The sequence below is a fragment of the Gallus gallus genome, chromosome 2 (genome assembly GCF_016699485.2).
Source record: "Gallus gallus isolate bGalGal1 chromosome 2, bGalGal1.mat.broiler.GRCg7b, whole genome shotgun sequence".
Taxonomy (NCBI): Eukaryota; Metazoa; Chordata; class Aves; order Galliformes; family Phasianidae; genus Gallus; species Gallus gallus.
Genome location: NC_052533.1, coordinates 133083189 through 133111156, shown reverse-complemented (window position 1 = coordinate 133111156; position 27968 = coordinate 133083189). Strand labels below are relative to the sequence as shown.

At 33.2% G+C, this 27968-nt stretch overlaps 1 protein-coding gene across 6 annotated transcripts in view; it reads left to right on the top strand.

Moving 5' to 3' along the window:
* CSMD3 (CUB and Sushi multiple domains 3) overlaps positions 1–27968 on the top strand; it is a 567558-nt gene that overhangs the window by 58808 nt on the left and 480782 nt on the right. For all 6 annotated transcript variants that reach the window (XM_040695846.2, XM_015283035.4, XM_040695845.2 and 3 more), the window contains exon 2: positions 22272–22494. In XM_040695846.2, the coding sequence (XP_040551780.1) occupies positions 22272–22494 (223 nt within the window). The remainder of the gene's footprint in view (positions 1–22271; positions 22495–27968) is intronic.

The following is a 27968-nucleotide window of genomic DNA, read 5'->3' as shown; positions in this document are numbered from 1 at the left end:
GTAAATAAATTCACTCTTTCTTCCCATAAAATAAAAAGATTTCTTAATATTTTTACATCAGTGTTGATGCCTATTAGATTTCAGTATGGAGACTGAATCAGCAAAAATTTATCCTTAAGTGACATACATCCTTGTGGAATTTGATATTTTCAATTTTCCATTATTGTCTTTCAAATAATCAGATAAATTAGCAGCATCTGGCAGTGGTACATCTTTTGTAAATAGGAGCATGAAATGAAAGAAGAAAAATACTTAGCCTATGCATTGTAGCATTAAAAAGTTGAGTATGTAAGCCCGAAGGAAAGGAAAATTATAAATAATTCTATTTCTATAGATTGGATAGTGAGTCGAAAGAGTTTTAAGTTTGAGTTTAACTCAAACTTTAAGATTTAAGTTTTGAGTTTAAACTCAAAAGAGTTTAAGTCCCAAAAAGGTGTGATTCAACTTAGAACTGTAATTAAACCTTAAAGAATTCTCTGTGATTGTTATACAACTAAATTTTTCCATGAGTGAATCTTTTCACTTATTCTTATTTCTCTCCCTTCCTAACTCTTGCCTTAGTGGTCTTGTGCATCCGTTTCTATGACTGCTTACAATTCTTTAACTGCATATAAGTATACAAGTATTGTATGTACTTTGATTTAAACAACTCAAATTTCGTAGTATTTCATGACTAAGATAATTGTGAAAATAATATCGGATTTTTGAGCCATCCATCATTACATACTTTAGGTAGAATGAAACAGTAAAATCAACATGAGTTTCTTTTGAATGCTTGCTTTAATGAAGATCTCAAACATATACAGACACATACAATAAATTGTTTTTGCAAAATCTTCAGAGGTTTACAGCCTACTTATTAAAGCTAGGTTTGCAGGAACTATTCAGTAGGATTAGAAGTAGAAGATCTTGAACTCCATAGGGAAAATCCTTTTCACAGAATCCCTGCTTCTTCCAGGCTAGCACTGGTTATAATATGACAGTTTAGTTCATGTCAATTTAATATATCTAAGTTTGCAGGCTAAAAAAACCCTAAACTTTCAAGACAATTTTTAAGCATGCATATGCATACATATGCATTTCCAAATAGTTTTTGTTCTTTGATTTAAAAAACTGTTCTAGAGAAGATAATATGTAGAGCAGGAAATCTTTTGAGTCTGTGTAAGGTCTGTATAAAATTTCCATATAATTTTTTTCAATAAACCTTGGAAATAAGTTCATGATGCTTTGCCTTCAGAGGAAAATCAGAAGAAAGCCACTAATTATAAATTGCTGATATTCAAATTCATTATAGAATTCTCATTTAAATTACACAGGCATCTCCCTCATAATCTTTCTTTTAAATTATTCCAAGAGTGTAGATAGAGAATGATACTTGTAAGTGTGTAGCACTCTCATCCTTCTCCTGTACTTAACTGCTTCTCATCCCTGAATTGTTCTTTTCTTGTTGTCCCTAGCTATGACATGTTTGTCCTCTTCACACACCTGAACCCAAAAAGAAAAATCTACACATAGAATCTGGAGATATCTTGGTTTTTGATGTTATGACAGAAATTATTGTTTGGCTGACCAGTGCACCTTCTTATTGCTACCCAAATGATTCTTCCAGAGCAGACAAGGTCATTCAATAACATTTTTTGTAGCAGTCATAACAGAGAAGGAATGAGATGAGGGGTCTCATTGGTAGAGATTATAAGAAATAGATCTGTTTCCTAAAGTTTTGTTGTTACACTTCTAAAACCATAGTAACTTGTTAAGTCCTGATCCAGAAAGACATTGTGATAGCAGCAGAAGTGTACAGAAGGTACGCTAAAAATAATTCAGATCTTCCAGACACAAATACTTTTTTAAAATGACTGAGTGGGATTTGTTGCATTTCCATACTTCTGTAACCCAGAAGTCTGTAGCATTCTAACTTCTAGAACTCTGACAGATTAGTCAATTAAGAATAACTGATTGCAAACTATTTGCTAATATGTGCTTATGTAGATAATGGAAATTGTCAATGTCATCTCAGAGAGTATGCCTGTCAGCTGTGTAAAGTAATGCTGTTTCTACTGCTCAGTTTATGCTATCTGAGGGAAATGAGAGAACATTTTACCAAGAATTTATGCTGCATCTTTGCAATGGATCTGGAAGCCAGCAGATGGAGCATTTCAGTTATACTTATGCATACAGTTCAACATTTACTAAGAACAGCTGATACCTAAATCTTACTTCACAGTAGTTACACTTTGTCTTTTAAGCAACAAATGTTTTTAATTTGAGCTTTGTGATACATGAGAGCAGTGACACAGCGTATAGCTGCAAGCATTATTTATACATATTATCAGTTGCAAATGCAATTCTGTATGAAATGTATTTTCTATACATTCAAAAGATCTAAGCTGGTTTATGAAATGTGAGATAGACAATCTCATTCTCTGAAAAATCTTGCTTTTCAGTTCTATTGTATTGTTCTCATTTTTGTGGGTTTTTTTGTCCTCTGAGGTTTTTGTACACATTGTTATTTGTTCCTTTTTGTTTAGTTTGTTTGTATGTTTTTGATTTTTATTATATTCATTGTGTTTTATTCATACTCATCTATTATTCTTGATTATCGTAGGACAGATCTTCAACAAATGTCATCCAATCAAAATTATGATTTATTGGGTTTATAGAGGTTAAAATGTTCTTTAACTTAAAACATAGAACATAGTAAAGCATATAAATACAAAGACATCAGTGGGCATGTTTTAATGTATGTCATCCTATTTTTCCCACATCTGTTTTCAAAAATATTTTTGAAGTCAAAAAAGAATCATGTAAGGAATCCTCTAAGAGTCCTTAGACACTCAGTGATCCCCAGCACCTGTCCTCAGAAGCTCCTGTGTCCTTGTGCTTCAAACACACACATACATGTAACAATGATCTCTCAGTGAATCCCAGACCCAAGGTCCCAACCCAGCAGCTAGCTGGTACCTCTTGGCCTGCCTGATAGCAAAATTGCAGACTAGGTAAGCACTTACGAACTGTTGATGGGTGTTTAGTCTCCTTTACCTTCTCTCCATCTCTCCATGTCTCTCCATCTTTTCATATTTTTCCTCCTGAAATGACCTTGATTTTCCCCCTTTCCCACCTTTTATTCCTGTCTTAAACTTCCCATAATGTCTTTCACAATACCAGAATGATTTCCTAGGTTAATGTGTGGCAGAGGCTCAAATCTCTAACTAGGGCAAACCTCTAACTGGGGTTCTTGTTCCTTTATGTGTATGGACACAAGCCAGTTATCACAAAGACTAATACTATGCTTAGAAAAATGTGGCACGGGTAAGCACATATAGACAGAAAACACTATATTTTCAAGAAGACACATATTATGAAAATATGTCTTTTTCCTAAGTGGAACATTGTGAACCCTAGAACATTGTGAACCTTCCACAGTTTAAGACTGACATCAGAATTTTATGGCTTTAGTGTTTACTTTACTTTAGGCAGCCTTATTTCAATAGTCTTCATAAATCTGCACTGTATAGTGTTGAGTTCTGTCTTCCAGAAATTTCCTAGCAGACATGAGAAATGACCTTGCTGAGACTGATTGCCTTGCATTAATTGTTTTACTTTCAATTACACAGTTTTATTTAAACAGATAAAGCTTTCATTAAGTAAGCATATAGCAGTAAGCAATTTCTGAAGAACTCTGAGTAATATGGCAACCCAATACAATAATCTCAGCATTGATGTTTATCTCCTTTACTCTGTAATACACTGAAACACATAATCTATTTCAGTATTTGTTGTAATACTAATAAAAATAAGTGTTTGTTTTATTCTGTTTAAAACTCATTGACTGTGAACATTGTTCTTTGACTCCAGCTATTTCATTATGAAAATGTGCTGCTTCCGGATTGCACTGTTTTCTAATCCAGACAATAAGATACAGGGGGTAATACTGCCAAGTGCTGCAATTTTTATATGCTTTTATGTTTATGTATAATCTCAGCTGAAATTCTCTTTGAACTGTGGAGAAATTACAAGTATTTTCACTATGCAGTAAAACCTGTTCTGAAGAATAGTGGACAGGCTAAGTGCAAACGGCGAATATAATTATTAGAGTTGACAGTGGTTTTCTTCTTGCTCTCTACTTCAGTGAGGTCACTACAGTTATTTTAGCAAGATAGTCTAGAAAAACAGATAAATAACCAATGACATCATATTAACCATGTTATATACCAAAATCAAACAGAAGTTATTCTATCTCAATGTTTCTGAATTATTAGAAAGAAAAAAATAAGAAAAAGTCTGTCAGAAATACGAGTACCTTCAACTTTCTCTCTCTTTCAAACCAGAGGAGTTCTAGAAGGATAGTACTGTCAGCAGGTTCACAATCTAGTTCAAAGTTTTTCATACTGAAATGGTTAGGTCTTTCTAAAAAAAAAAAAAAAAAAAAAAAAAAGAAATTGGTGGTTTTGAAAACAGGATTTGTATTAGACTTCCACAAGATTACACAGGAAGGGAAAATGTTGTTATAGCACAACATTTTATTTTCTTACACGTGTTTTTCTGAATCTGGATTCAGTCAGTGGCACATGATTTGCTATTATTTCAGTTAATAACAGAAGTGCTCTCCTCCATTCTTTCTTTCCCTTGTTCTGTGAAGGAGATCATGTACTGATTCATTGGTAAGCAATAAAGCAAGCATAAGAAAAAAGAAGGCATCTGTTTGTCTCTATTGCATTGCCAGTAAGAAAAATACAGATCAATGTTTGCATAACAACTAGAAGGGGAATATTTACCAGAAAACCTTAACCTTTAAATAAATAAATGCTTCAGGTATTAAAATGACTGTGACAGTCGTCAAAGTGACTCTGTAATCAGATATAACGGTGTGATGATTATCACTTCAACACAGAAAAGAAATATAGTAGAAATATAGAAGTTTATAAAGCAGTAATTTACTCCACCATTTTTCTCTATGTTGTTAGGTAAGAAATCCAGGATATTGGAAAATATACAGAGATTCAGAGGCCTTGACATCAAGAAATATATTATTTGGACTGTCTAATTTCATACTCATTGTAATTTTGTAGTTGTAAAGTGAAAATATGAGGAGAGGCTTTGTCTAGTGTATTTTGTGATGAAGTCAAATTATTTTTGTTCAAGTGCAGCTCCAGGTAGCTGTTCATCCAATAGTTTTTTGTACGTTGTTGTAAGCTTAAGCTAAGAAGAGATTTCTGAAGAAAGGGCACTGGAATAGTTCTTCTTTTTTTTTAATCTTAGAAGTTCCAGAAGTGATAAAATAATAGCAGGGGACAAAACCACATGGCTGTAATTTCATGATCATGTAAGATATTTGTGAGGTCGACTCCAAAAGTAATGCCTCCTATTTTTTTAGGTTGGCCTGTGACATTAGAGGCACATGTTGGAGACAGGGTAGTGGAGGCTGAACCATGCCAGTGGTAATCCATTACATTTTTTTGCTGTGTGGCAGATGGCAACTGAGGAGCAATCTGACAAAATGGCACCTGACATTAAGGTGAATGAAGAAAAGGGGTTTAATTTAATTCTTCCATGTGGAAGAAATTTCACCTACTAATATTGACTGATGCTCGATGAATGCTTATGGAGATCAAACAATGTTTGTTAGCACAGTGAAGCAGTGAATGGTGTGTTTCAGCAGTGGTGACAACCATATGAAAGACAAATCAAATTCTGGATCATCAAGCAGATTTTCACAAGTATGCCATGCAGCTTCTTGTTCATCACTGGAAAAAGTGTATATGTAATGGTGTTTACTATTTTGAAAAATAGTAGTTTGTAGCTGAGAATTTGCTGTATCTAATAGTGGTTTTGTATCTTTTCCACAAAATAAATAGGAGGCATTAAGTTTGGAGCGACCTACATACAAATTAACTTCAAGAATGTGACTGCTTATATGCTTATGAAATGTAATTATGGAAATTCTTTTCTTTCCATTGAAATAGCTTATCTTCCATTTTATGTGAATTCATATTCTAATTTGTGTGTGTGTCTGAGTGCATGTGTGTGTGTATATGTACTTCCTTTGCAACTTTACAATGTATAATTGTTTTAATAAGAATAGTTAGGTAAAATAATAGTCAAAGAGCTTCTTATATGAAATAGTTGAACTATCATTTAATTGTGTCACAATTTTATATATTATATATCTTAGGTGTTTCATTCTCACTAACATATGTTAAAATGCCTACTCTCGTTCAGCCTCACGTTGCCTCTGCACGACTTTTTTCCTGCAGTTTCCTTATTGTTTTGGTTTATGAATGCAGCCAAAAAATTATCATGTGTTTTATACCACTATTACTTGCTTAACTGCATTGTATTTATTCCAGTTAAAGACAAACGAGGAATTGATTTAGTACTTCAGGTGAACAACTTTCAGAAGTATTGATTCAAAATAACAGCATTAGATTACTTCTGTGCCATCACTTTATATTTATGTTCTTAATTTGAAATATTATTTAGATTGTAGCTTCAGTATTTAACTTTAATAAATAAAAATATGTCCAGGTTTCTTTCTGTGGTTTCTTCGTTGTTCTTAGGACTAGTCTTGTTCGACTTTTCTTTCTCTTATCTTGGAAAGGGTTTTTTTCCTATTAATTTTATACCAATTAATTCTCATTTAGAAATGCTTTAAATAAATCAATCTATGATATTTTTCACTCACTGTAGTTTTCTCAGACACTTTTTCTGGTCCTTATAACAATCTTCCTGGCCTTTACTGTCTCAAATGAATTCATCACAGGAAAATACTGTCATCCTTTTGTTTCCCTTTTCCAAAACAATTAAAAAAAAATAATACTTTCATCTTTCTGCATTCTTAATATTCAAGACAACCTAGTCTAATACACATTAGCAAACATTCTGAGGTATTCTATGTTCATAGGAAGTTAGGATAGTGAAATTTTATTCATACTTTGCTTATAATAAAAATTATTAATTCTGTATTTCTACTCACCTCCTAGCTACCATCTGTACAATAAGGTATCTTTCACCATGCTTTGCTTCTCAGTTTACTGTCTTTAAAAGGCTCTTGTGAAAGAGCCTTTGTCCTAAGCTTTTTGGACATTCAAAGAAGTCATACTTATTGATTCTCTGTGACCTATTTTGATGACTCTAGTCTCCAGATGTGCTTATTCTTTGTTTTTCTCACAGCTTAAGTTGTTTTGTCTGTTCATGTAACCTATGGATTACGTTCTTCTGAATGTTATAACTTTCATGTTTGTGTTCGTCAATTTTCCAAAAAATGAAGTATGGATATCTCTTTAGTTGTGAATTTTACTTGCTGGAGCTGGGATCTAATTCACTGCATTTTATCTGTCAATTTTACTGGAAGATTAAAATTAACAGATAATTTTATATCAGTCTGTCTTCAAAATATATAAACTGAATAATACATGTTTTTGTTTACTTTCTGTTTTTTGAAAGCAGAAGTGTAGGGTCATGGAAGATACCTAGTGAGACTTTTTGGAATGGAGGCCTTCTAATAGTAATCTAAATGCTCTAAGTACTATTAAGGCTCTCATTCCATACCCATACCCATACCCATACACTGTAGCACATTGTCCCCATCCTTGTCCCATCTTGTTCTACAAGCATCACAATTGCAGTAATAAAACAATAATTTTACTAGGCATTTTTTACTGTATTGTGGTAAGGAAGAAAACAGTACTAGTGACAGAAAAAGAAAGACATTTCATTCAAAAGTATTCTGATTTTGCAGGTTGGATTTTTCTCTCCCTTATCTTTGAGAAGAGTTTTTAAAAAATACACATTTTCAGCTTTATAGTGGGTATTTATAGATGTTTGAGGGCAATACACTTGATTGATATCACTGTATAGAGCAGTATTGGCTTTCCTTTTCTCTCTCTCTTTTTTTTTTTTTCCTTGGGTTATATTTTCAGGTGGTATGGTTATCTTAGCTCAAAGTAAAAGTAGCTATACCATTCTGTATTCACTGAGGTCTGATCCTCATGAATTAATTATTAGGATTAGAGAACTCCTTTCCCTAACTTTTTCAATAAATATTTTGCCATGATAAATCCCAGGAAACATTGAGTTAGAGAAAACCAAAGAGAAAAATAGCAAGGAATGTCAATTTTCTTGAATCTAGTAACTGCTCAGTGTAAGTCTGTAAGTATTCTTTCATCTTTCTTGAGCTCATTAGCTGTAATAAGCTTTCTGATTCTGGGTCACTCATTGAAGTGGAAAATTCACAGGATATGATTATATTTACCTGTTGTTAAGATTTAAGGTTTTCTGACATCTAGAGGCTGATGAGAAGGGTAGCTAGTGTTTCAACATTTTTCTGTGGGCATTTTGACAATCTTGTAACTCAGACACATGAAACACCCAAGCACATTTCTTTATTATATCTTGATGTTAACTTTCCCCCTTAAGAGATTAAATAGGCATTAAAGACCCATAGTATTAACAGACAAATGAAGTGTTGTTTGCTTTGACAGAAGGTTTTTAAAGTAATCAATTGGTAATTAATTAATATTTTATTTTCCCTTATTCTTACATACTTTTTTTTTTTTCCAATTTACACAGTAATTTAAAGAATGATTAGGAAGATGATGGAAGTGGTATTTGTAAATATTTTTAAAGCTGAAAATAACAGTACACAATTTATTGCATTATAAATTTAGGTAAGAAAAGAATGCAGGCAGCTGATAGAAGCAAATACTGGGAAACAATAGAAAAAATATAGTAATCGAATAAAGCAAATATTTAATGAAATAAAATAAAATAAAAAAAATGAGAACAGGATATATATATAAGGTTTAAATGAATCCCATACCTTTACTTTAATTTTCCTTCTATAGTAATATACTATGATATGGTATGTCTAAGAAAATGATTGTACTGATGAAGGGAACGAAATTTAACAGTGGGATAAATCTGGAACAGTTTTATTTCAAAAACTGAGATGTCTTTAGATTTAAGTGCAGTATTTATCACTCAACAAGAAATCTATTATGCAGGTTGGAGTTACCTGATATATTTTCCTAGCTGTGGATTTTACGTAGTAGCAGGACTTCCAGTGTTTATGGGTTTAAAATTAAAATAAAGCCAGTATCTTACATCTTTATGAAAATATGAGCTTTAACTGTTTGTAAGCAAAAAGAAAAAAAGTTGATTTGATTTAATCTTGTCTGCAGGGAAAAAAAAAAGAAAATTTATAATTGTCTAGACATATAAAAAATTATTTAAAGAGATCATTTCAATTATCTTGCTGTTTATTTCTCTATATGCAGACATTCACCCTATGAATATTTAAGATTGCAGATATTCATTAATCAATTCTACATGAAAATTGACACAGAATGTCTTATGCCTTAGGTTAAGGGCATAGGTAACTATTGCAAAATCTATGAGGATGATATCCATAATTCATCACTGATCTTTCCTGATAAAGTATTACAAAGAAGAAAAATACATGTTTTTATAAGGGGATAATTTACAAAGAAGAGAAGAAATTTAAATCTTCTGATTTTCTTAATTCTAAATATGATTTTGAAACATACTTCAATATTATGAAATTATTGCATTTCATCAGATTAAGACATTTTTCTATTTGTTTTCACTTATTTAGAATTTCTGCTGAACTATCATAGGCTTTCTTGGTAGCAAGTGAATGATTTTTCTACAGCTGTTTTGTGAACAAAATTCTAAAAGGAAAGAAATAATAAGAATAAGAGAAAGTAGACCATGACTTCTAATTGAAATATAAAAGTATATGATTTATTAACATAAAAGGCAAGTCTGACCCTCATCAGAAGATTCTTAATGTTCAGCATTTCTTAATATTTGAAGGTGTTTTTCAGTGTCAGATCTCTTGTTTCAAAGGATATATAGTGGAAAGGTTTCTTTTATTGCTGCTTATTACACCTAAGCCTAGTGTAAATTTATTTTGATTTTCTCTTTAACAATATGTAAGTATTTTATTTTTCAGACAAGTACGAATTCAGTTGTAATCTTGATTGAATTGTTTTGAAGGTAACCCTTTGACTACATTATTCTGTTTTCATATTTTGTTTAGTGTTTTTGAAGTACTATGGGGTCACCTACATACTTTGCTCCTGTACATATGATGCACTTTCAGAGAGTACGGATGAACTTTAAGTATGACAAGATGTCAGTCACTAAACACAGGCTTTTTTATTATTTTTATTTTTCCATGGAAATCTGCTTTCTTTAAGCTTTCAGATGAGTTCTACCAGTTACTCTGTTAATCAACGCAAATAGCCTTCATATAGAGCTTCATATGACATATTCAAAGATCCTTTCCAATATTAACAATTACAATCTTAATAGCATACAATTATAGCTGAGCAGTCTGGATTTCTGAATGCACCGAGCAACAGTTGCATCCCCTCCTCCCACACAAATCATATGAATTTTGCCACAGTAATTCAACAAAGTCCTTTACATCCAAGAAGTAAATGCTATTTAAAAAAGTTTTTAGGTTCACTGTGCATAGATTCAAGCTTATTACACTGCATTAATAACTTTGTCACATATCTCAAATTACAACGATATAATTAAGAGAGAAAGAAAAATACAATTATCTTTTGTTTGAAAATTCTATAATTTCCAGGCACACTGGGTATATTATTCATACTGGGTGTGGATTCTATTTTCATTTCACTGCACTGATAGCATAATCATACTCCTAATTATAGAGATAGTAAATAAGAGAGAAAAGAATATACTGCTCCTCATTTCTGTAGAAAATTCTATTGACACACTAGGCACTAATTAAAATTTTTTATTGCATCACATTTTGCACTGATATAGAAGTTTTGCAGTGTATGAAAAGTAGATATTTTGTGTGGGAAGAAGGAAGATACAGGGTTACTGTTATTATTATTATTTTAAGTCAGTACTATTCTTGCTCTTTAGCCCTTGTTCAGATGCTTACAGTTGTTCCTTTAAAGCTGTTGCTATTACTCACTGATGTGATATGAGATGCAGCATTCTAAAAAGAAATCCATTGCAGGGCATTCATTTGCACCAGCTGCAGAGCTGATAAAATTTACATTGTGTTTTTCTTAAAGAGCTGGTTAAACAGTATTGCTGTTTTCCACTACTCGCTTCTTCGCTGTTCTCTCTCTACCGATGTTACCACGTGCAAATAAAGGTCTGATTTTAGAATTTGAGACTCTGTCCTGGGATTCTCTGTATCTCCCTCTCTTACAAAGGGAGAGTTGGTGAACATCCTACTGGCTTTCTGCTACCCCTGGATCTGGGAGAAACATATTGCAGTAAAGGAAGACAAAGAGTAATCAGATCTTGTCATTACAAAAGAAGTTTGGCAGCTTCATTTTGTACTGATAGAAGATGCTGTCCTTGCAAAACTAGCAATCATGCATGCTTCTGTGCATACTACAGTGAGAGCAGTGGTGACAGCAACTCTGTGTTCTGATATGTGTGAGTAGGAAGTGGAGACCTGCAGTGTGCTCTGCTAAGGTAGCTCACCCTCATTTCCTTCATGATAGACATGGGAAAATAAATAATTTATTGTTCAGCATTCCATTGACAGTAATAGGAACCTTGTTTTTAGGACACTATAAACACATTTAATAAAAATCTGTTCTTCACACCTCATTTGTAAGCAGATGAAAGCAGAATAGATGTCATTACACAAACAGAAAGATGACATAACATTCTGGATTACATTCAATAGTCACAGGATGCTGGATACACTGGTCAGAAGACATGCAATTAAGACTGAAAAGACAATCTGAAACAAAATATAGAAGTCTATGAATTTTAATCCTATATAATAATTTATGTGAGAGTTAAGCATCTAGGGGGACACAGAGAAGCAATGCCTGAAATCAACTTTTATATACGAGAATAATTACTATGAACAACCAGATATTTCATTGGTGTCATAGAATCATATCATAGAATGGCCTGGGTTGAAAAGGACTTCAAAGATCATCTGGTTTCAACTCTCCTGCTATGTGAAGGGTTGCCAACCACTAGACCAGGCTGCCTAGAGCCACATCCAGCCTTTCCTTGAATGTCTCCAGGGATGGGGCATCCACAGTCTTTCTAGGCAACCTGTTCCAGTGCATCACCACCCTCTGAGTGAAAAACTTTCTCCTAATATCTAAACTAAATCTGTCTCAGTTTAGAACCATTCCCCTGTGTCCTATCACTATTCAACCTTGTCTAATATTTTATACAATATATTCTGTCTGAGAAAGACATGAAACACTTTCTTTTCTTGCTTAGCACTGAGAAAATTTTAATACTTTACTGAGATTCTTTACTACTGATAATGCAATGGAGTTTGTTTTAAAGTAATATCTTTCTTGTTTGGTCTAGTTTGTCATGTTAAAGGGGATAATTATTCATGATAAGATGGTAGCAATATTACCAACCATTTTTCGGAAATGTGGGATACTGGTTAATTTTAGAAATACTAGCTAACAAAAGCAGATATCAGTACTGAAAAATGGATGAGATCCATGGAGTGAAAAGATGAAATAAGCTAAAACCAAGGAGTACATAAATTAAAATTATGAAGTCACAAAATGTAACAAAAAATTATATATGTTACTAACTTAATAAGGGGTGACATAGGCCTTTGCTGAGTATTAATGAATGGGAGGGAGAAACTGAATGTTGAAGGTTGTACCTTGGGCCATTATCTAACAACTGTTCATTAAGTTTCAAGAAATAACTATTATAGGTTTTCTGTGTGTATTAATATAAGTTGAAACCCAAGAAAAAAGACTCAGGCCAGAAATATACATTTTTCCTGGGCAGTAAGTATTTGTCTACTCTGTGTAATACACGTTTGTAAATACTTAGTACCTAGTGCATCTGCCAAACTGTTGCAATTTCCATCTGCAGATGCTGCAAGAAGTAAGTAATATGCCACATTTCCTTGTTATGTGCAAATGAACATGAAGACATTCAATCAACAATCAAGTCTCACTGTTTACAGGAATAATTTATTTAAACAGAATGATATAACTCCTTTCTCCAGTAGTTTTGCGTGCTAAGTTAAACTATGCTATCAAAGTTAGAACTTCTTGCATTAACATTTTGCCATCCATTTCTGTGATTTCAGTGATTATCTTTTTGGATTCATTCTGGATTTTTTTTACATCCGTACATAGTTTTTATATGTTCTCTTTCTACTGAAATTTCTCATTACCTTTTCTTCTAACTTTGCTTATCATGACTTCAGATTATTCAGCATGGTTGATTAAGCTTGAGACAGATGGGGTTGTTCAGTCTGGAGAAGAGAAGGTTGTGGGGAGATCTGATAACAGCCTTTCAGTATCCAAACTGAGGCTATAAGAAAGGGGACAGACTCTTTAGCAGGGTCTGTTGTGGCAGGGCAAGGGAAAATGGTTTCTAACTAAGAGAGGGAGTATTTAGGCTACAAGGAAAATGTTTTTTACAGTTAGGATAGTTATGAACTGGAACAGGTTATCCAGAGATGTGGTGGATGCCCTATCCTTGGCGACATTCAAAGTTAGGCTGGGCTTGGTTCTGAGCAATCTGATCTATCTGTGAATGTTCCTGTTCATCGCAGGGGAGTTGGACCTTTAAAGGTTCCTTCCAATTTGAATGGCTGCATGTTTCTATGATTCTATGAAAATATGTTGTTGACAGAAATACAAAGAGTAACTGTCATTTACAGATAACAAAAGAGTTTTTGTTTCATACATGGATAGTATCCAGATTGTATACAAAGTAGCCAGATTTTTGTTTGGCTGTTTGGTTGTCATTTTCCAAGGAGGAAGGAAAGAAAGACACCAAATATATGATTAAATATTTATTCTGCGTTGTCCCCCTTCCCCCCCTCTTTTTTTTCTGTAAATGGTAAAAGTTTAACCCAAGTTTTAACTAGAGAAGCAGAGGGAAGATTCAGATTTTCTTAATGGTGATTACTGTATATTGTGATTTTTTCCACACTCTGTAGTTGTGCAAAATCAGCTGGGATAGTTGAGTCAGTTGATATCTTCTTCGTTGCCTCTCTCTCTTTGATTCGTTGTCGTAGTAAATACAGCTGCCTATTGAAAATGCTCTTCAGATGAAGTTTAAAACCTATTTACTCCAGTTACATAAAATAATGTTCTTAGAAAGACTTTTACTCACTAAACTTTGTGGCTGATTCAGTGCTCTTAATGACAGGAAGTTCTAGCCTGTTTTATTTTAGAAAAATCCTGGAAACTTCAGAATGGACATTTCAGTTTAATAACGCATTATTAAAACAATAAGCAGACTTACCGCAACATGGTTATAGTTTTTAAAAAGCTCAGCATAAAGGATTTGATACAAAACAAAAATTACTTAATACATGTAGCTTGATTTGAGATTCCTAGCTTAGAAAACAGAACTTTAAACAGAAAATTCAACTGAAAAATACAACATGATTATTCAGCTGTTGACAATATCTAGTTTCAAAACTTTTTCCATTAATTTATTTTTGGAGAACTACAGGCCCATCAGCCTGACACTGGTGCCAGGAAAGCTTATGTAGCAGATTATCTTGAGGTACATCGCATGGCACGATAGGGACAAACAGGGGATCGGGTAAAGCCAGCATAAGTTCTTGAAAGGCAGATCCTGCCTGATCACCCTCATCTCCTTCTAGGATCAATAGGTGGATGGGTGGACTGGATGAACTTAGATGTCTTTTCCAACCTTGGAGATTCTGTGATTCATTTTTAGGAGCTGTGTGAGAAAACTGTTAGTTCATCTGATTCCCTCACATTCAGTTGTATACAGCTCTTTCATTTTTTGTAGTAGTTGCATACTATATAATTCCGAAAATGAAAACCAAAAACCAGATCCTGCTATTCCATTCAGTTAAAAACCATACATATGTCTATTTGTCTAATTATAGATATTTTTATTCCTTTGCTATGTCTTTGTAGTGATCTCTACTTCTCTCCCTTTTTATCTTCTGTTCATCTTGCCCATCTTCAGAAAAGTTGTATTTTTCAATACGTTCACTAAAGAAGGGGATGAGATATTGCCTATTTAATTCAAATCTGGTTCCTGTTTAGTTGAAAAGAGTTTTTGAGGTTGGTTGTTGTTTTTTTCACTCTTTGGAGTAGCTCAAAGACTATGTATTTTTTCCAACTGCTGCTTCTCAAAACATTTTTAATTCTGCAACACTCAGGTAGTTTAGGCTGCTGTAAAATGTGTCATTTGGCAGAGAAATAGATTCATATTTTTATTTTGATTCTCCAAGCAATGAGTTTTTAAAGTCATTTATAATCTTGTTAATGTCACTTCAAGCCAGTGTCATATTTTGCTTGATAATGTTTATTTCCTATCTTGAAGCTTATTATAAGGTGTTTTGTTTTTGTTAATCATTTTGTAGTGTTTTGCTTGGTTGTTTTTTTAAATCCCTTCTTTCTTTTTCTCTTCTTCTGAGTTTAGCTAAATCTGTGATGTGGTAGGATTATGGTAAATTTTTTTTCCTTCCTTCCTTCCTTCCTTCCTTCCTTCCTTCCTTCCTTCCTTCCTTCCTTCCTTCCTTCCTTCCTTCCTTCCTTCCTTCCTTCCTTCCTTCCTTCCTTCCTTCCTTCCTTCCTTCCTTCCTTCCTTCCTTCCTTCCTTCCTTCCTTCCTTCCTTCCTTCCTTCCTTCCTTCCTTCCTATTTCAACAGGTTATTTAGATTTACAGTAATGCCAATTATCTGAAACTAGATTATCTGAAACTGCAGGATTTCAAACTACCAAAATTAATGTACTGTAAAAATACATTTTTTTTTCTTTTCTTTTCCTTTGCTACGTTAATCTCTGTGTAAATCTTATTAGAGAGGTCCATATCACACATCCCAGATTTTAATGAACTAATTATACAATGACAGAGGTTTATTTTGCATGCCAATGATTTTAAATTTAAATAGCTCATATCAGCATTATATTGATTGTTTTTCTGTTTTATTAAAATTACTGTGAAAATTATAATTAAGGGTTTAAAGCATTTCATGTTTATTTTAATACTAAATGTATATTAATTATTTCAGAAATCACTTACGTTTTAACCTTTTTTATAGAGGGTATTTGTTTATATTTGAGAACTTATAAATTCTTGTTTTGTGAAAGTTTTCTACATTTTATTTAATAATTATTCTATTTACAAATTCCTCAGTATTTCTAAGTAATTATTCTGTTGTGGAGAATTTTATTAACTTTTCTCTTTTTTTCCAAAGTAATTTGCAAGCTCTGCTTTTTTTCACTGTCCAGAGGCCTGTGTTTTGCAGTTAAATCAATATTCCAATTTTAGTAGGAAAAAAAAATACAATAGTGATGAAGCTTTAAAATATATTTTAAATATATTGCACAGATTGAACTTAATGATAAACTACTTTAAAACATTTAAGTTTACCTGCCGTTGTAGTGGTTGTATCTTGCCACCATCTATCATGCAGTTTATGTAGAAAGAGCTGACTACTTTTACCAGCACTTTTAATTAGTTTATTTGCTATAAGAACTGGAGAATCAAGTAGGCATTCTATGCAAATTAAAAGTTTCTATACATAAAATAACATAAATGCTTCAAAATGCTGCTAGCAGTTTGTGTTACTATGAGTGTGGTCTTCCAGGTCATCTTATCTTGTGAAGTGATATTGTAAACTAACTTTAAAAGAGTCTAGAATTTTACTTTAAAAATAAAGTAACTTTTCATGATTAAGCAGACAACAAAAACTTTGGATGTAAGATTAGCTTTGGAAAAAAAAAAAAAGAACAGTGAAAAGGAAAGGCTAGCTTAATACAATTCTTTCAACATCTAATCTTCACAATGAAATGTCTTTGTATCTTTTTCATAGATTACATTTATCATGAAATCAGAAATTAAATCTGTATGAATTTATTTCCAGATGTGACTTTGATATTATGTCCTCTTTAGGGCCAGGAAGCTGAGAGTCATGGACAAACTCCTGCTTGCACCCAGTTCTTTTGAATTTTCAAGTGGAAGAATTGCAGGAAGAGTGGATAGAAGGAGAAAAACTCAGGTGGTCAGAGAGTCAGGAAGGCACTTTCCATGATTTATTGTCCAAAAATGAGGAAGTCATTACACAGAATGTTTATTCTTATAGCCAGAAGAGAGAAGCAGGGTGTCAAAATACAACTGAGATCAGAAATTTATTATTTGAATCCAAATAATCTCATTCCCCTGCAAGTTTCGCAGCACTACTGTGTGTGAGGGTTATTAAATATGGCAGGCTTTCAGTCCCAGGGAAGATTTTTAATTCGTTCTATGATGAAATTCCAAATGTCCTTTCTTGTTTTTATGTCTATTTAAATTGCCCAGATGTTTGTTACATCTGAGAGATTGCTTTTCTCTGGCTATACAAGCAAGGAGGCACTTTAAATCAACTAATCTCTTGATAAAAGACATCTAAGAGAAATAAGAGAAAAGTATTGGAATATCTTTAGAAGGAAAGTTAATTACATACTGGGGATAAAATTCGGAATGTATTTCAGCTGACTTGCTCAAGCCAGACTTTCACTGCATGGCAGTAGTAGCAATGTTTTTAAAACAGAAAACACAAGGTTATTTCCTGTCAAGGAGTTAAGGAAAAAACAAACAAACAAACCAACAAGAAAACAAACAAAACACACACAACGTAAATTAATGCCTAATGGTAGACAAATATCCAGTGTTTTTTTGGAAAAGTGACCTTCTTCTTCTGTTGGATGACATAGAATGTAGTAGGTTTATTTTACATCTTCTAAAGTACCTCAAACACCAATGTCACTACTGAAGTTAATGTCTTTTTGATTTTAGTTATAGGATATGGCTACATTTTTTTCTGTTGCAGAATGTGAAATACCTTTTTAAAATGAATTTTAATGACAGACAGTATGTATTTCATTATATTTATCAAAAATATTGTGAATGTTTTTGTTAAACACCATCCAGTTTCTGTGTTGGCTACTTGCAATTCAGCTCTTCAAAATGGAGTCCAAATGAACATGAGCAATCCTTTCCATTTCCTAGACCTCAGGTTGTTTGTTAAAATAAAAAACATACTCAGTGTTGACACAAGGAGCAGAATCTGTTCTTCCTCTTCAACCTTCCACAGCTGAGATGTAGAAAATACTAAAATCCTTATGAACATTTTCAGGCTATACCAGAGAAATTAATCTTTGGAGGAAAAATAATATTTCCTTAATGTTCTTCAAATGCTTTAATATTTGCATATTAAATGTTTAATATATTTACTTATATTTATAATTATATATTTATATATATTATATTTATATAAATATATATAACTATATATTTATACTTATATATATATAACTATATTTAATATAACTATTCTTCGAATAGTTTACAGTAATGATTGTTGTTGCACACCAACTCTAATGATTTCTTTAAAACTTTGGAGAGCAGAAGCAAACAATGAAAGAGTTCTATACCTGGGGAAGAATAAACACATGCACTAAAAGTTACAAACTGATCTGTTGAAAGGAAACTCTACAAAGTAGGACCTTGGTGTCCTTCTACCTTACCTAGTAGAAAGCACATTAAAAGAGCTGCTGTTCAGGAGAAAGATGGAAGTATAAGGGATTCTTTGAATACTGAGGTAAATAGTCACAGGACTCTACATGAATAGAAGATAATTTCTGAAACAGTAGCAACAGTAATGCCTTCTATCTGGTGTGGATCCTTTTCTCGCTACAAACTACTACGAAGATGCAGAATACTTCTGGTGCTCTGTGGTTTTAGAGTTGCTGCTTGTATGTGTAGTTTTCACACTGAGCACAGGAGGAAATTGAAACTCAGAAGGTACTAAGAGTTTATAGTATGTTGGGAATGGGCACCAATGAATGTCCTTAGTGTAAAAGTCAACTCTTTTATCGAAGCAATTAGAGTAAGTATACAAACTGCTAGGCATGTGAGGGAGGCAGAGAAAAAAGTGGAGAGTAGGAAGGAACTAAATCCAATATGTTATTTTAAGTGCTAAGAAACTCCTGAAAATATAATGAGAAACCACAGAAGCAAGTGGTTTCTCAAACAAGAGTACAAGGGAGAATAAGAAAACAAGAAGGATAAACACACAGGCACTATAAAATCTAAGATGGTGTAAGATAACAGAAAAAGAATCCAGTGCAACAGAAGTGAACTAGGAAAATATTTCTTTCTGACTTATGGTCACCATGAAAATGATTTTTTTTGCTCCTTGTTGTCAAAGACAATAGGCAGATCAAAGAATATAAATAGAAAACTGTTGCAGAAAAATGTGAAGAGTAGAAAAGACGAATGAGTAATGCTGGTGGATCCTGAACAGAAGAGGGACACCAGCTGGAGGGTGGGAATAGCTTTGCAAATGGGTAGATTGCAGGATAGAGGGAGATGAACACAGATGATATAGTTAAGGAATACTTTGAGATAAGATTGACTTTGCTTAAGATGTATGGTATTGAGGGAGATGAAAGATCAGTATTTCAAAAAAATATATATATATCCTATGAGCAACTCATCTTTCATTTTCTCAGTTTGCTCTTTAAGTAAAAGATAAAAAATACAAAATACTTTTTTTAAAAGAAGCAGACAAGTACTTTAGTATGTTGTTAGGGTGCTCATCAAACACAGTATAGTTATCTTACAGTGATGACTGCTGTCAACAGAGGATATTAAACAAAAGGTGTGGAGAGCTTGGAAGGAGAGATGTGAAAGTATATTCTGAAACAGTAGAGTTGAGTGATCACGATCAAAAGAAAAAGCAAAAGACTATCTTGTAGTGACAGTATAGTTATGGGACATGCAAAAGTAAGGAGTACAGATTTGGAATATTACGCATCTTAATAGAAGGCAATGAAAATTGAATATGGAGATAAGGAATGAACTGATGTTACTGATGTTTACTGTAAACACAGACTGTGTGATCCCACAGTCACTCAAAGAATAACTGAAATCAGGAAGAGCAGTTTTGTTTTATGATTTCACGATACATTAATCCACATAATACTGATGAGATTTAAACAACTGAATTTTGACATCTAGTAGGAAACTATAAAAAGAACTTTGAATCACACTAACTACTAAGAAAACATTATCAGTGGTGTTGAACATCTTCACCCTTAATTCAGTAATCATTTTTCTTTTCTAGTGTTACTTAAATCTTTTCAAATTCTTTTTCTCATGCTTTCAATAAAGTCTTCCATGTAATGAAAAAAGTTTGCAAGTAAATTGTGATCTGAATCCTAGCTGTGAATTCTAGATGAAAAGGAGTACTTTAATGACATTAAAGTAGACCTTAACAACAGATTTCTGGAAAAGAAGTTAAACTGATATATGTAGAGACATAGCTATTTTAAATGTCTTTTTCTAGTGACTGTGTTTGGAGAAAGAGCTAGATTTCTATGATCATATGATGAGCTTAGTTGTATTTACTTTTACAAAAACTTTATTCCAAAATATTTCTGAAATCCTAAATAAAATAAATGAAGTTAACCAATAAATAATGATGTATGAAACTGACTTAAAAGTGGTAATGAGGAAGAGAGATGTAGAAAGTTATAAATAAAACAGACTCTTAGCAGTGAAGGCTAAGAACAAATGAAAGTGTGTAGTTGCTGATGTGAAAATGTATTCTCTAAGCTAAAGAAAAGAAAAAGAAAAAAAAGTTAAAATTTACTGCACATATAGCTGAGAAAAACAAATCCCTAATAACTTTGTAAGACCTTCCATTCCCTCTTTGTCTTACATATCTACAATATACTAATAAACTAGCAATGACGCTTCATACAAGGAATATTTTCTCATCACTGAAGATAAATAAGAAAAGTGTGAGATAAAAAAATTGTCTCTTTTCTGTTGTCAAGAAAACTTACTTTACAGTGTAGCAATTTGATGTGTAAAATCCTAAAAGACTTCTGTTTCTTACTTCAGAGAAAAGATCTCTGTACATTTAAATGCTCTACATGAGGATATACTTGTGAAAGTGCCATAAAGAAGATGATTTAATGAGCTCAAATATATACATGTGTGTATAATTAGAGAAATGACATCTCATTTGTTTGTAGTTTGCTACAAAGTATAATTCATGTTTCTATGAAATAGCATGCTGAGCAGCTGCTTCTCTCTGTTGATGGAATCTCCCTGCTAGTGGAAGTTGCTTGTTCTGAGCATAGTTGAGGAAGAGATGTTTCTGGGGCATAAAAGGCAAAGCAGGAAAACTGATCTAATATTTAATGGATCAGTTGTGTGGAGAGGGGCTAGTTACAGTTAGACTGTAAAACACATATATATATATATATGCTATGGACATAGAACAATTAAGAATTGCTGTAACTGAGATTTAGGACTGAGAACAAGAGTATAGAAAAAACTATGAGTACACAGCGACCTGGAGGGAACATTTTTCTAATTATACTTTTTTCATTTTTTTTTTCTTAGAAAATAGGTTTTCTGTGTAGAAAGATAATTGCTAGCAGTCCAAAAATATCTAACTTTTGTATGTGGGAGCTATTTTAAACATTTGGGGATATTTATATTAAAGAGGATCCATTGGCAGCTCTGTCCATCCTTGTTGATCCACTTGGGGATCAACATGTAATCTGTTCACTGTTCATCTTAATATTTATTTAAGTATACACAAGTTGTTTTTTGTTTGTATGTTTGTTTTTCCTTTTTTTTTCTTTTTTCCTGGTTACAAAGACACAATACAGCTTCTTTACATGAGATAATACAGAGATGTAACAGATGGCTATTTCACATTCAGCCTTTAAGTGCACAGTTTTCATAAAAGAGAATTAATGTTTAGAAAAAGCTTCTTCATAATAGCCTTTCAGCCTTTTCCAGGCTGAACTGGGTATGAGCAGCAGAAGGTTTATGGATATAATCTGTAGCAGAACTGCACCAAAACGAAAGGAAGTCATTAACTATGCTGTGGCTTCTCATCCTTTCTACAAAGATAAAAAGAAGAAACCAATGCAAATATTTTGTCTCATATGAAGTCATAGATGTTGTCTACGTCTATTTATCTGCAAAGACACTATCATAACTACCATATGTCCTTATATAGTGTAGAAAACACATTTGTTACAGTTGTTTTGCATTTAGTTACTGTGATTTATATTAAAATATGGTCTTCACCTTTTTAAACTCAGTGTTTGGTAAGAATTATTTTGATAAATTTATAGAAACCATGAATTGAAATGACATCTTTTAAAGAAGGTGATTAAAAAAAAACTTTTTTTTTCTTTTTTTCTTTTTTTTTTTTTCTAACTTCTGTTTGTTTGTTTGTTTAGGATTTATTTATACCTGTGGTGGAACTTTAAAAGGACTGAATGGCACTATAGAAAGCCCTGGCTTCCCGTATGGATATCCAAATGGTGCAAACTGTACATGGGTTATAATAGCAGAAGAAAGAAACAGAATACAGATCGTCTTTCAGTCTTTTGCTCTCGAAGAAGAATATGATTATTTATCATTATATGATGGGCATCCTCATCCTGCAAACTTTAGGACAAGGTAAATAATAAACATTATTGAAATATAGCCTCTATTCATGTGTTAAAAAATGTATGAGGATATAATTAATCTTAAATGCCTTTAAATTGTGAATTATTTAGATTACAAGGTATGCTTTCTCCTTATTGAATGTTCTAATCTATGTTGTGTTTTAATTCTATTTAATGTGTTAGAAAATTAGCCTTCATAAAAGCTATTGTCTCTACAAAATGAATTTCAATACATAAAATACAAAACAATGCATACAAAACATACAATTATGGATAAATGAATGTAAAGTGAAAATGAGGTAGTGGAAATCTCAGTCTACATGATCTTGTTGTGAAACTTCTGCAATTTTTGTAATAAGAGGATATCTAGAGATGTAAAAAAGTCAATTCCTTTTAAAGCAGAAAAAAAATGGTTTTTTTCTTTGTTTTGTGTGTGTGTGTGTGTAAGCATCTTCTAACACAAAGAGATCAAAAGAGTGAAAAATTATTTGAAAAATCAAGAGCTTAATGAATCCCAGAATATAATTTTATTAGTGCATCATTCAAAGTCAAGACACAGATGTCCACTTCTGGAAAGCTGTAGTTTGAGGGATATACAATTCATTTTCAATAGCAATGTAAATTGTATTGTTCATATATTTACTACTTATGTTTATCGTGATAAAGAATACAGCATGTATTCTTATTCAGGGAACGTCCAGTTTCATTTTAGCTTGCATAATGCTGCTCTAATAAAGGGATCACAGAGTCATGGAATCAGGTTGGAAGGGAACTTGTGGGCAGGGTTGCCAACCACTAGATTAATCATGCCTTGAAAGCCTCCAGGGATGGGGCATCCGTAGCTTCACTGGGCAGCCTGTGCCAGATCCGGTGGGAGTGGCCCTCATATGTATGTACCCTGAATTCCCATTAAATTTAGCTAAGACTTCAAATGTGGAAATTGGGATATACATATATATATTTACTTTAATTTTGATATATTTAAAACAAAGTAAAGGAAGGCTTCTGTGTTCATAATTTTGCCATTTCATTATGGTGAGGAAAAAGATAAGGAGTTCTGTAGAACTCAATTGAATAAGTCAGCATCTAAAAAGAAAAATATAATTAAGTCTCCATACAGTTCAGTTCACAAGACTTGCAAGATCTTGCTAGCATGTTGGTGCAATGCAAAAATTAGTACACATTTTTGTGAATGGAGTATCCAGTTTGAATTTAAGAAAGTAAAATAGTGAAATTGTGCAAGCTTTACTAAAACTTTCACAGTGACGTTTATTTTCTCATTTTAATGTAGCAAGTAAGAAGGTAAAGTTTCATAGACTTTTCATGAAAATTAAACTATTTTAGTTTACTTTTTACTAGTCTACTATTTTAGTCTACTTTTTACTAGTAGAATTTTACTTACATCAGTTCTTGGGGAAACTTTCTAGTATGACAGTGTATTTTATTTTTTGTCTGTTTATGTTCACAAAAACATAATCAAATTACATTTCTCATCATTTCCCTAATCTTATTGAAAGATGTTTCTGTATGATGTGAACAAATTTCACAGCTGGGCTGTTTGTGAAGCTTGTGATCTCTGATTCTACTCCCATACAGATTGGTATACCTCTGTTTAATTTTTCTCCTCAGATTTGAATCTTATTGAATTTTTCGGTTATGGACTATCTTCAGTGATTGCTTAACAGACTTAACTGGTATAGATGGTACTAAAGGACAGTTAAACAATCACAAATGAAAGAAAAGAATATCATATACAGCCATAAAAGAAAGTGCCCAAATAACTACTTCTATCTTTTTTGTATATGCTTGATCAAGCATATTGAATGTGCTAGATATTTGCCTCAAACTATAAATAGAGAAAATGGAGAATAATTTAGAACTGAGAAGACTATATATATATTTCTAGAAATTATATGTTTATCACCTAAAACTAAAGGCAATTTGCAGAAAAAAATAATATTACTTACTGTGTTTTATTAAGCTTTCAGCAAATTTCATTCTTGTGAGTGTTTATATCATGTCATAGGCATGATATTAAAGCTTTCTTGTGGCCCTCCTTGTGCATCTTTGTGACTTCTGTATGCCATTTCCTTCACATTTTTTTTTTAACATTTATGTATCTAGCCTCCTCAGCAAAATAGCTGGTTTGGAGTTTATACAATTTCTTTAAAATCGATACTTCGGATACATATCATTTTGGAAAGTAGCTAATATTTCTGAGTTAATATACTGCATTTCCAGGTAGAAATTCTGTTCAGTGTTTTCAAATTTTCTGCCTTTCACATAAATTTGATATGTTACTAGAAGAATCTATTCAGGCAAGTGTTACTGCCAGCAACCACCGTGGTCCCAAGCCACACCGTCATGGGCTAGCGATCAGAGCTCGCTAGGACCATAGCAACACAGACACCATTATGCGGATGTAGCAAAATGGCATTTATTCACTAATACACACAGTTTATATACCTTACTTGAGCTATCGTGCCCTGTCCTGATTTGTCCGTACTGGATCTTAGCCCCTTACCACAATTCCTTATTGGCTCCTATCGTCTCCTCATTCCTTCGCTGCCTTCTTATCTTGTTTACTTCATTAGCAAGGACGGTCTGTTTGAGCACAACAGCACTCTTTCACTATGCTTAGGGAGAGGCCTATCCCGTACAGCACGTATCCCCGCCAAGTGCCTACTACAACAGGCAAGTTTTTTGAAGATGCATATCAATAACATGTTTTCAATTTTCTGAGTGCTCACCTTGAGAAACAAGAATTTGTTTGTACCACCGATAAGAAATCTCACTTTTAAATGGAATAAATTGAATATATGATTTGAAGAGATAAAAGATTACATAAACTACTAATTTTTCAAAAGCCAATTTGAGTCATCTGATGATACCATATACATATTATGAAAATAAGTTTTAATGGAACTTGTATATAATTCATTCTTGTAGCAAAACCATACACCAGGAAGTTGCAGAAGCAGGGCTTCTCCCTAAGGGACACAGTAGGAGTCAATGCTGACCCCGCATAGACTGCGCTCTCACTGATAGGTGCAATCCTGAAGGTTCACAGCAGGGTATATAGACAGCCTCTGACATAGCAACTGATGAACTAGGTCTAGGGTCCTCCTCAGGAATCCCAGCTGGGACTACAATACTTATACAGGAGGTAGGGACAGTTAAGTAGCTGAGGATCAGAAACCTTAGATTATAGATTAGGGTACAGTCTGGACAGTGGGGATGAACTGCAACAGAATCCTAGGGCCCATGTGTAGGTGTAAGTGGGAATCGCAGCTGAAGCTGATCATGGCCAGGAAGACCTGTTGGGTTCTTTCAGGCCCTGATTCCATATCTAGGATATGGAATATATCTATGGAAAATAAAAGGCAAGATTTAGATACTGCACAAAGATACATATGGGAATAACTACGTGATTTTTTCACTGAGTACTCTTCATATAACTCGCTGAATACTCATATGGAAACAGCAATTAATTTTAAAACATGCAGTCAGTGTTGGTGATATGATGTATACGTAGGTGGCTGAGAGAATGACAACCCCGGTTGTGACATATCCTTGTGTTTTACCTTACAACCTATATAATTATTAGTACACCTATTTTTTAAGGAATTCCTGAGCATAGCATATAATATACTTTCAAAAAGCAGCAAAGAGCTTCATTTTATTTCTCCTTTCTCCTTTCCTTTCCTTTTTTCCTTTTTTCCTTTCCATTCCTTTTTCCTTTCTCCTTTCCTTTTCCCTTTCCTTTCTCTTTCCCTTTTTCTTTTCTTTTCTTTTTCCTTTTCACAGAATTACAGAACTGCAGGGATTAGAAGGGACCTCTAGAGATCTAGTCCTGCTCCCCTGCCAAAGCAGGCTGTCTAGACTATGATGCACAGCTAGGCGGGTCTTGAACATCTCCAGAGAAAGTGACTCCACAACCTTTCTGGGCAGCCTGTTCTACTGCTCTGTCACCCTTACTGTGAAGAAGTTTTTATGCACATTTTTGTGAAACTTCCTATGCTTCAATTTGTAGCCATTACCCCATGTCCTATCACCACACACCACTGAAAAGAGTCTGGCCTCATCCCTTTGCCTCCCGCACCTTAGATATTTATAGACATTGATCAGAACCCCTCTGAGTCTTCTTTTCTCAAGGCTGAACAGGCCCAGGTTGCTCAGCCTTTCCTCGTCAGAGATGTGTTCCAGGCCCTTTATCATCTTTGTGGCCCTCTGCTGGACTCTAGGAGATCCTTATCTTTTTTGTACTAGGGAGACCAGAACTAGACAAAATACCCCTTTTCCTTTTTCCTTTTTCCTTTTTCCTTTTTCCTTTTCCCTTTTCCCTTTTTCCTTTTCCATTCAAAGGTGCTTAGCACTGAACTCTTTTAAATGACATCTCATGCTCAGTAGTTATCTACAACACTATTTTTTTGTTCTGATTGTCTCATTAGTTACCCCAACTTGTAATGTGATATCAGAAGTAATAGTTTTCCAGAATACTACCTTATTTTACATCTAAAAATCATGCACAGTATGGTATAAAGTAACAAACAAAAACTTAATGGTAAAATCAAGGATACTTGAAAATTTTCTATTCTTACTTAAAAAATTAATTGTACTAATAAAATATTGACAGTTCTTAATTTAAATGAGGGAAAAATGTATTTCTTAATTTTGCTTTGAAGTAGATTAATATAATTTTCATCTTATATATACTATAGTATCAAAAATTTTTATCAAAATTTTATAGAGAAGGAAGGCTAGCGAAAGAATATATGTCAGCAATAACAGGAATTTCTAGTGCCATGAAATTTCTATTTGCTCTGCTTCTTCATCTAAATATGCTGAACATGTGTTTCTTCTTTTAGTACTTGAATGCAGATGAAGTCTGAGTCAAATAGGCAGCGATTAGTCTAAGCCGTTAATATTATACAACCAGCTTGTTGTATGTCACATATTGCCACTCTGGTCTCTACAGTAATCTTTTTTTTTTTTTTCTGATCAGCTCTCTACCATTCTCCTAGTCCTTAAAATTCTAACCTTAACATTCAATTTTTTTTTTTTTTTTTTCTGATAGTTTATATCTATGCTTACTGGTTATTATCTCCCAGCCAAACTGGCTACCTTATTTTGAGGGGGATCTATTATGCAATTACTTGCTACCAAGTGCCACAAATGCCTCAATCTTTCTCATAGTGACTGTCATCAAATTCAGAAGGCAATAATTCCCAAACTTTTTTCCTTACTTTTGATACCTTCTTCCTCCACTTCTGCTATGTCAGGGTTTCCCTTTACAGGATTTCCTGCATGGGAGATTTGTTTTATTTATAATAAACGTAAGTTCTCTTTCCCTTCATACTTCCTTTGTCCTTAGGTTATCTACAGTGCTACAGTGCATAGCACAGTGTTCCTAAAGGTAGCGCCTGGATGCTTGCTATGTGTTGGCTCCATTTTATCAATCCAGACAGTTTTCTTGTATGTAGC